Genomic DNA, 10,597 nt, shown 5'->3' with positions numbered 1-10,597 from the left:
TAATACAAATTTATATATTTTTATCAATACATAACAGTTGCTAAATATATATTTATTCCGCAGATTTAATAACGTCACTAATTACTTTGTGAACTGGTATACTTGAATCTATAGCATAATCTATGACTTCAATTTCGCATTCTGTTTCGCCATTAATGGAATGAACTATCGCTGGTATGACATCTTTAATTTCTTTGTTTGTCACCTCGTTACTTGACATTTTCCCTTTCGGCTTTCTTTTAGCCTTTCCCGGATTGGTATTTTTAATTGTTTTTGTACCTTTGTGCACTTTATTAGGTACTTCATTAATTTTTTTATTCTTTCGTTTCCTATTTCTCTCTTTTGTATTATCCTTTCTAGTTTCAGTGTCAATTGCGTAACCATCAATTTCTTCAAGACTCCGGTCACGTTGAAGTGACAGCTCTTCGTTTTCCAATTCATTTAACATAACAGTTGATTTTTTCCCAAATTTTGTCACTTTAGAATTATGCATACGTGAGAAGAATGAAGCTGATGATATTGCTTTATTGATGCTGATTGGTGCAGATGTTTTTTGTGGAGATTTATTTGCATTAGTCTTTGATAGAGGGTTTTCATTCCTGAAAATGTATACATAAGTATTGCTATATATTGACCAAACAGTACAAAAATGCTGTGTGTGAGTGTGTCAAGGTACTAAGGAAAGATTTACATTTTTCTAACGAATAAACTAAAATACGGGGCTATATAAAATTCATACAATTCTTGAACCACATTTTCCTAAGTAACAAAAATAATATAGACACTTATAGTACACAAGAGTAGAGTGTCTTCTCTTTCTTAGAGATTGTATATGATATTGGCCACATTATGATAAATATCCTATTTAGTATATTAGGCTAGACTTAAATTACTTTTTCGTCTCAAGTTAGGCTAGATTAACGTTCCAATGTCACAGTGAAGATACAATGAATGAAATCAATTCGAATAACAGAAGCAATTAAATACCAAGTTAAATCATAATAATATCAAATTAAATAGAATATATTCTTTGACAGTAATGTGATAATTAAGCAAAAATATTTGAAGTTCAAGTGTTTACAGGTACGTCATAATTTTTCTTACGTGCGCGTCGTTCATCGTTTTGTAAGACGTTATAAAATGTAATTTTCAATAAACTCATTTGTAGTATACAAAATAACGATAATTTAGTGATAATAATTCAATTCAATGGTTTTTTACTTCTACGTTACTACGTTTTACTGGAACAGATGCAAATATTTATCGGTACCCATTTTTTTTTGTATCTATATCAATAACAAATAATATTTATATCTATAGGTTAAATTAAATTATTTTACGAAAGTGGACATTACCGTTTCTGTGACGTCATTAGATGATGAAGTTGATCAGGCGCATTTGTCATTGCTCGTTGTTTTATTTCGGTCACGGTATCAGACCTATCTTTGGCTTCTGAAAATATATAGTAAATGTAGATTTTTTTTAATAATGACGAATATTATTTTATGTCAGCACAATCTGGATTTTGTCACGTTTAATTAACTTTAATTTAAAATTATTTACTGAGAAATGTCTCAGAATTAGAAAAAAATTACGAATAAAAACAATTGTTTAGTTATTGTCACCATAACTTAACCTCTATTACTATGAACAAGAGTGGCGGAAAGTTTTTTGCCAGTTCTTCTCTTGCGTTCTCCCTTGATTTGGGAACTGGCAGTAAATGTTAAATTAGAAGCATTTAATGTGTATTTCTTTTTTTGACGTTCGTAAGTGTACCTATATGGAGAAATGATTTTTGACTTTGTATTTGCCTTTATTAAGAACAATGAACCCATATATCGTTTAATGGCCCAGGCCTTAGAAATATACCAAATTAGTTTAAAAAATATATGTAAAAAAAATGTGTTACGGTTAGTATGAGATGCATCAATATTTTTTTACGAAATGATTTACGATTAAATTACTCGCGTTCACTCTCGCGTTTTAGAAGCCTAAACATGAATCTTATATAGTATTGTCTTAGGTTAGCATAGCTTCTACACATTGAAAGAAAACATTTTTTTTTCCGGATTAAATCCGTGAAAATAGAGGACACCGTGAGTCATTTCTGCAAAAACCCGTCATCTTTTAGTAGATACCAACTCCGGGGAAATAAATACAGATAACACAACTTTCTCTACAGCTGTGATACTTTTGACATTTAACACCTTTTGTCTCCAGTCACCGTCACCACGGACGCTGTGAAGCACGCAAAACGTCGGAAAAATTGAAAAATTATGTAAAATAATTATAAGTTTATAATAATATAAATAGCTTTAATCCGGTTAAAAAATTGTTTTCTTTCAATTAATCTTATATAAATATGTTGCCAAGCGCAAAAATCGATATTTTTTATTTTTTTAAACTCCGACGAAAGTTTTTATGGAGAAGATTACCTTAAGTGTTTGTGCAGCTAGTTAAATGAAAAATCCGAAATTGTAGTTGTTTTTTTTACTATATTAACATTATAAAATAATTTTCAAAATATATGCTTACCATCATTATCATAATAGCCTTTGACCAGTCTTTTAAACGACGTCGAGAGTTGGGAAGGCAAACTGGGATTAACGTATTTCAAACCAGCTTTAATATTATCTAAAAATATTAAAAGAGATTGACGACTATTATTTATCTTTTATTCTTAATTATTGCATTTTTTTAAAGCACAGAGATTGGCTTCAGCCGGAGGTAGGTACGAACCCCGGCTGTGCACCAATGGACTTTCTTTCTGGGCATTTAACATTCGCTCAAACGCTGAAGGAAAACATCCTGAGGAAACCGGCTTGGTTTAGACCTAAAGTCGACGGCGTCTCTCAGGCGCTTTCTATTATATTAACAAATGATCATTATACAAACAGAGATCTGAAACCCTGAAGCCCAAAAAAGGTTTGCATTATTTTATATTAAACTAAATAATTTTCATATGAAATTTAACTACGAACGAAATTAAAAATAATTAATTTATAAAAAAGATAAATATAATTTTAATTTTGTTATTGTTTAAAGGTCAGTCTTTGTGTATTAAAAACTCATAAGAAAAAAAAAAAACAATTCTCCACAGAGAGGGTACTCCGTAACTTCCAACAGCAATTTTTTAAATATATAGTTGTCTCAATATCCGCAGATAATACCATCCGTATCACCTCCACGTCCATCGTTCAACAACTGTTTCTTAAGGCAGTTTTTGCCGCGTACTACCCACGAAGAGAAGAGCATACAGATACCGGCAAACTTCTAACAAGGGAGTGGGGGAAAGTCCGCGCATCGTACACAGCGCGGGACACAAACGCCAACTGATTTACCAACCACTCGACCGACAACCATCCCCCCCCCCCCCCCCACAGTGATACCTAAAAATCCCCTATGCGCAGGCAAGGACCACTGTTCAAGATGTTTGCCGGTACCTGTACCAATTAGTACAGTGCGCACTTATGAGCCTCCTGCCCGTTACATTGAAAAAACCTGGGTAACCCACACTAAGTCAACATTAAACACGACTCCTGGAAGTTACAGAATACCAGCGCAGTCGCACTTACCATTCAATCGATCTCTGCACTGCGTGTATCTCCTGGCAATTGTGCCCAATTCCATTAACATATCAGGCTCTTCATTTTGATCGCCGAAAATTCCCGTTGAACCCATATTTTTATTTTTCATAACCACTGAGCCTAAAGGAAGGAAGTTCCGAATACAAAAATTCAGTGTTGGCTTGTTATAGATATATTAGTTCGTATAACTACCAAGTTGACTTTCTCTCCGCACAGACACTTTATCGAGGAAAGCGTCACTCCCATTAAAAGTACCGGCGAAGTCTTTTTGCCAGTTTATCTCGCTCTACAGCCTTAATTTGGGGGTTGGTAACTCATATAGATCTCCCCTTTTTTAATATTTCATAAGCGTACAGCGTATAAATATTGTTTTATTTGAATAACATGCATGACTGACAAGAAAATCTTTTCCTTTTGGCTGTGACACGGTGAAAGTTACGCAAATATTGTATAGGTCTTTAAAAATATATATATGTCGGAGGAAGCCATTCAACGAGTTGCTTGTTGATTGTACAATAACACATTAAATTCTCTTTATCATTTAAACACGTTGCATTAACCTTAATTTAACTTAATACGCGATTTTACGATATTATAAAACCTAAAACATATTTCTGTTAACAAATTAGTGACTTTAGTTAAAATTAGTTACGTTTTTCTAATTTATAAGATTGTAATCTTGTAAATTAGAATTAGATTGTGATTGTAATTCTTAAACAAACGACCAATGAGAGCAGAGCATTTTGCTCGAGTGGGGTCGAAGCGCCATCTATATATAGGCCAGTCCGTTGGTTGTTACGGTGCCTTTTTGAAGTGGAGACGGATCGAGTTGGATCCCTGAGTTTTTGTCGCTAGATTGGTTCATTGAACTCACTGCTCGGTCTTAAAACTTATAATTTATTATTAAATAACTACCACAAAATATCAGTGTATCATCAGTGTAAATAAAATATTGTGAAAACTACAATCGTCGTGTTTTGTGCTCGCGCTCATGACGCCCACCAAATCTGCAACCACTGTTGATGACGTCACTGGGGTGTTTCTCTGACATATATATAAGTCGCTTCACAAAAGCCCTTTTATATAAATGTACAATGAATTATAAAATGAGTTTAATAAACATTTGGAAGACAATTGCCCTTAAAAATTACGTCTTTAACGCAAGTAAAACGCGGGAGAAGCTTTTCATTTTTCTAGTCCTCAATAACTTCAAAATAAAATTCAATGTATTTGATTATTAAAGTAACTAAAATTTTAAACTTTTTTTTTACAGAATATACAATAGTACCAAAACATTATTTTAAAAACCATTGTGATCTATAGTGATGTTCTATAGATGATGATGATTTATAGCAGTTCCTGAGAAACGTACGACCCCACATACTCTTTAGCTATATTAGTATACATTATAGAAGTATATCTAAACTATATTAGATATAAATTATTTTTACATCTAGAATAATACGTTTAAATACGCGTCCTGTTAAGAAAATACCGGACTCGTGAAGGTATTTCTACCTATCTTAACTTCCAAGTGAAATAATTACAATAGAACAATATATAAACAATATAAACAATATAATAATTACAATAGGTATTATAAAGTAGCGGCGCAGTATTATTGACTTACCATTAAAATATTTAATTAAGGCGATATCAAATCCTCTTTCACGCTCCACAGCTGTGTACCTTGAATGCTTAACCAACACTCGACCAAGAATAAGTAACGCATCGTTGAACCTGCAAGCGCCACTGCATGGTAAGTCGTTCAAATACAAAGGTCCAATATACGGCTAAACAGCCAATAATAATTGCGACACGCTAACTAACGCCAAACGAATTTGTATAGAAATGACATTAGCTCTCAGTTGATTTCGTGACCATTTCACTTTGCCTCTCACTTCTGTCCCGAAAGTCTTGTTTCTATTGCACTACTAAAATATTTTAAAGTTTATTTATTAGTTAGACAACTATATTACCATTATATCATAACTGTTAAACTAAAAATTTTATGTCCGGCTCGAAGGACCACGAATTTGTTCTAATATCGCCTAGTTGATCGTACATGCCGTGATTAATGATGAAATCTATGTATCATGTCACATTAAGATAGCAAAATTTTATAAAATTGGTGGATCTATTTGTGTAATAATATCTTAGGTCAACGAAATTGGGATACTTGCATCCTAAGGATTTGAAACCTATAATGATAAAGTTTGGAATAACAGTAAATTTCTAAGTTTTTATCTAATGTGAAGTAATTTTTAAAGTACCTGTGACGTCGTATTGAACCTTCCAAGCGCTTTATTTCTGGTACATCCTCAGGACATATAGGTAAATATGCAAAATTGGCGAAAGGCTGTTGTGTTACCAATGCATACACTATGAAGAGGCTTATCACAGATTCCTGAAAATATTTATGTGCATTTAATTTAATAATTCATTACATACTATTGTGATACTATTCATATTGTATTTTAAATTAAATATCAATATCAAATAGCAAGGACATAATTAGGATTCATTTAATATAACATATGTTTTTTAGATTACATTTCATGCAGAGAAACAAATATTTATTAAATTGTTTAGGTGTTAATTTGCTTACAGAAAATTAAAAAAACATTTCTTAGTAATCCTATACACAACTTAGTTAGATTTGCTGTGTTACGGTATTGTAATTAACAGGCTACATACCATCTATCTTGAATTTAGGTCTCAATAATAGTTTGATAATCTACCATGTCGAAAATCACATGTTAGCAGAACACACCAATTGATTTTTCATTCTAAGAGCTTATAAAATGCTTATATAGACAGAAAAATCAAACCACTTTGCACCAATGGATTTGTAAACCGGGTTCTAACTATGACCTCAGGGTAATTTAAATAAAAGATTTTACATGACAATACTCTATAGACCTAATTCTCAGTCAAATAATACATATGTTTTACCTTATAATTTCCAGTGTCCTGTACCATAAAACTCTTAGCAACAATGATTAATTCTTCAGAGAGCTCTGCAATTTCCGCACATGATGACAGTTCCCTGAGAAAACATTCTGCATGTAAAAATAATAATAACATAAGCCTTTATTTATCAGAAAAAATATTACTTTACTTAATCTAGAATCTATACATTTTTAGTATTGAAAAAATTAAAGTAAACATAGTTGAATATTTACATTCCCTTGACAACCTTGTCTGTTTGCCTTTTGGCAATTGCCACCATAAATTTCTGACCTTGGCAGACCCAAATATTCATGTCCAATGAATGAGCAAACATTCTACATGTAGGTAAGACTAAATAGGAAAAAATGCTAGAAGGTTTAATGATCTATACTATCTTATATCTATACTATGATTTATCCATCTTATTCAGAGTCCAGAGTTAGATCTTTTAAAATCTAATAGTCCTAACTATATCTGCTAATGAGCATCTAAGTGCAGAAACGGAGTCCACCAACCAAATAGCATAATATATAATAGTATAATCTTATCATTGTTTTATTCATGACAAAGATAATAGCAGGAAGAATGTTTAGCCTGATAAACACAATTTATATAGGTTTACACCAGGTTGTAGAAATAAATCCTGAAAATAAAATTGTTGGAATTATACATACCAGTTCTTTTTAATTTTGACTCTACCTATTAAATAAACAATACCTAATTTTTACAGTCCAAAAATTTAATTTAATATTTTAATATGTTTCCAATAAATACAGTATATATTTATACGTGAAGTATTATATTACATGTAATGTAATAAATAGACACATTGTCTCAGTGTGATTAGACATAAAAAATTATGTCTTTAAATCTCAAGAGATAAATAAATTATACATACTGATACAAGCTTGGAAAGTGCATTTCTTTCCATACAGTGCAGAATGTTTGGAAATTTAAAACTTCTAATTTTAAACAACGCTGTATTAAATCTTCACAGTCCTCAGAAAACCCATCTGCTATGTATATTCTGAACACATCAACTAATTGTGAAGTGTCTGAAAGTAAATAATTTAATATAAATCTTTATTGAGTAACAATCTATAAAAAATTAAAAGACTGAAGCTAACGGGAATTTTTTAAGTCTTGAATATTCAAATTATTTTTTTATTCACGTCAAAAGTTTAATATAAGTTAGTAGGGTCTTAACAGAGACCCTACTAACTTATTGTACAGCTTTGGCTCGTACATATGTACGTAATAAGTGACTGCACCGCGTGAATTCAAATAAATATAAATGAAACATTATACTTACTGGACATTTTAGTTTATATCCTTAGTTAAGTTACAAATTAATAAACTAAATTGTTTTGATGGTTCAACTTGTGCTAAAAACAAAAAAAAAACAAATTTACAAATAAACTAATTCTTACAAAACAAAGTGTCAATGTATGAAAATTACATAGCCTAATAAAAACCACAGACTAAATAGAACTAAGTCCAATTCTCCCAGATAACGTATAAGTAGTATCAAGACGTGTTTATCATCTAGCGAGATTCGAGTCTAAAAAAAATTATCATTGTCTAAAGCTTTTTAGTAATATTTACAATAATCTATAATGTTATCGTATCATCCTGTAATCATATATAATATAACAACATATTATTTATTTTGCAAGTCGTAACTTGTTCTAATAATAATAGACCTTAGAGTGTGTTGTTCCTTAATCCTTTTATAGTCAATTACACTAAATAAAAGGCGAATTATAGTAATAATACTTTAATAGCTACATACAATTAAACAACCATAACAACACAGTAGGTACTGAATGAAACACTGATATTTATGCTTACATATTTAATGGTTTCTTTGATTCCGTTGAGTATCGGATCTAAATGACACTTTATAAAATCGCAGAACGATCAATGTGCGTCGATCGATGCGCACATTTATTGCAATTAATAAACACTACGAATTGTAACTAAAAATTGAATTTACAGAGGTGTTTTTTCGATCAATTTGTACCAGTGACCACACTCACAGCGTCGGGGATGTTCCTGTAAAAAAGTACTGTCAATTAAAATTTTGCTTAATTTTTTACAAAACTTTCTATAACCAAGATAGTGTGACATGCATTTTATTATAATAAGAACTAAAATAATCTGTATACTATCATTCCCAACCATGCGGTAGTCAGATCTGTCCATCTATATATTTTTTTCTTTCTGAGAGTAGAATTAATTTAATTGCATTGCTGTCTACTATTAATTTAGTCAGTCAAAGAAATGGTAGGTTAATCACCTTGTGCACCCAAAGCCAGTTGATACTAGTAGAGTGTTCTTCACCTGTAATAAAAAAATCATTGTTTTCTTTAAAAAATATATATTTATAAACAAGAAAGGGACTTCTCAGTAACCTCTATATTTCGAGTAGATTACATTTAATTTCCTATAATAACATACTATTAGTATAGTGGATTTGATAATGTGAAACCAAATCTTGTAGTTTTAACTCTTTTTAAATAGTTGCATTGCAGTCAGTTGTGAAAAATAGTTATACAAATTGTTTTCCTTATATAAGAATGAAGTAATGTAAAATATAATTCCTATACCTAAATTCATGTTAATTAAGCCTTTTTTAACTTTATTCAGCTTCTTGTACATCATTATTGTCACTCCTGTATTTACATACTCAATGTGACTAGGATTTTTTAATTACTATATACATGCTAATTCCCTTTGAATTTGAAATTATTGATTACTTACATATGCAACCAACAATCCGAGCATCAAAGCAGGAAGGAACAAGTGTAGGGTTGTCACGGGTGCCAGCAGCCTTCTTCAGTACCTTCATGTTAAAAGGATCATCATTGCCAGACTGAAGAGCTAACAATTCTCGTTTTTCCAATCCAGTGGCATGTTCCATGGGGTCTACCATCACTGTAAATAAAATAAAATGTGTTTAATTTTTAACTGTTATTTTCTGCCTCCATTACATAGTTAGTCTAGCATGATACATTGTCTTAACATACATTTTAGGTCTAAAGGGTCTGTTTCTTCACTATATAAGCAAATGTTAAATAGACATAGAAATAATGTTCATTGGAGCACATCTGTGATTTAAACACCTTCACTTGAGTGTCTTCCTCACTGTGCATTAAATATACAATTACAGTGCAAATAAAAAAGTCTTGCTCATATTAGTCATAATAATAATATATATGAGTAGAATACAATGTGTTTTACAATAATATCCTATGTTTGATTCCAAGCTAAACAAAGATTCATTTGTCTTAGAAGATAACTGTATCTTTAGACTAATCAGAGCTCATTGGGGTATTTCACAAATCTCTATAACTTACTAATTACAATTATTCTCTTGATTTTAATTAATAAAAAAATTATATAATTGTAGATATATACAACAGACAATGTGTTGTTACTCAAATAACCCCACACAATATATAATAACCAATATAGGTGGAAAATGTAATTAACTATGTAGTATTACTTGACTAGATAAGATATAACCTAAAATACGATAAAATTTTGTTTTTTACTCTTATAGTTACTGAATCAAAAAAGAGTGGGTAAAGATAACGTGGTATGGGGTATGGGAGTTAAGTGTGCATGACATATTTGTAATAAAACAATACAGGAAAACTGAGTGCCTTGGGAAAGATTAAAATAAATTTGCGCAATAACATAATATTTAATTTTCACTATAATGAAAATGATAAAATCTTATAAATAAACATTATTTGGGAATCTAAAATTTAAATTAATATAATTTTGGTACGAATTCCGAAACTTTTTGAAATACAAATATCTTTGACATTACGTAACTTAATTCTGACAGGTAAGGCCATATATTTTTCATACAAAATTAGTTACTTTCTTACTTTTATCTGCGTATCCCCGTCGAGCAGACGAAAATAGCACACTTTTGAGAGCATTTCCGCGGACAATTTGTCTACACAAGGAAGCCATTTCTATATTTTCTCACTACACCGCTTCTCACGATGGCAAGTGGAAGTTTGATAAGAACATAGAGATGTTTC

General features: G+C 31.0%; 2 protein-coding genes across 2 annotated transcripts; both read right to left on the bottom strand.

Annotated features, from left to right (window-relative positions):
• Positions 1-7,993, bottom strand: LOC123707528. The gene is made up of 9 exons (XM_045657637.1): positions 7,852-7,993; positions 7,438-7,594; positions 6,543-6,636; positions 5,861-5,994; positions 5,218-5,327; positions 3,576-3,707; positions 2,536-2,634; positions 1,356-1,452; positions 1-599 (listed from the first exon to the last, which is right to left on the bottom strand). Exons 1-9 carry the CDS (start codon positions 7,856-7,858, stop codon positions 53-55), a joined length of 1,377 nt encoding a protein of 458 aa, XP_045513593.1. The 5' UTR covers positions 7,859-7,993; the 3' UTR covers positions 1-52.
• Positions 7,994-8,379: 386 nt separating this feature from the next.
• LOC123707694 (cytochrome c oxidase subunit 5B, mitochondrial-like) lies at positions 8,380-10,597 on the bottom strand. Its single transcript, XM_045657971.1, has 4 exons — positions 10,439-10,597; positions 9,303-9,476; positions 8,839-8,882; positions 8,380-8,594 (listed from the first exon to the last, which is right to left on the bottom strand). Exons 1-4 carry the CDS (start codon positions 10,524-10,526, stop codon positions 8,532-8,534), a joined length of 369 nt encoding a protein of 122 aa, XP_045513927.1. The 5' UTR covers positions 10,527-10,597; the 3' UTR covers positions 8,380-8,531.

The sequence above is a fragment of the Pieris brassicae genome, chromosome 3, assembly GCF_905147105.1.
Source record: "Pieris brassicae chromosome 3, ilPieBrab1.1, whole genome shotgun sequence".
Lineage (NCBI taxonomy): Eukaryota > Metazoa > Arthropoda > Insecta > Lepidoptera > Pieridae > Pieris > Pieris brassicae.
The sequence above is the reverse complement of the archived record's forward strand: the minus strand, read 5'-3'. Positions and strand labels throughout refer to the sequence as shown.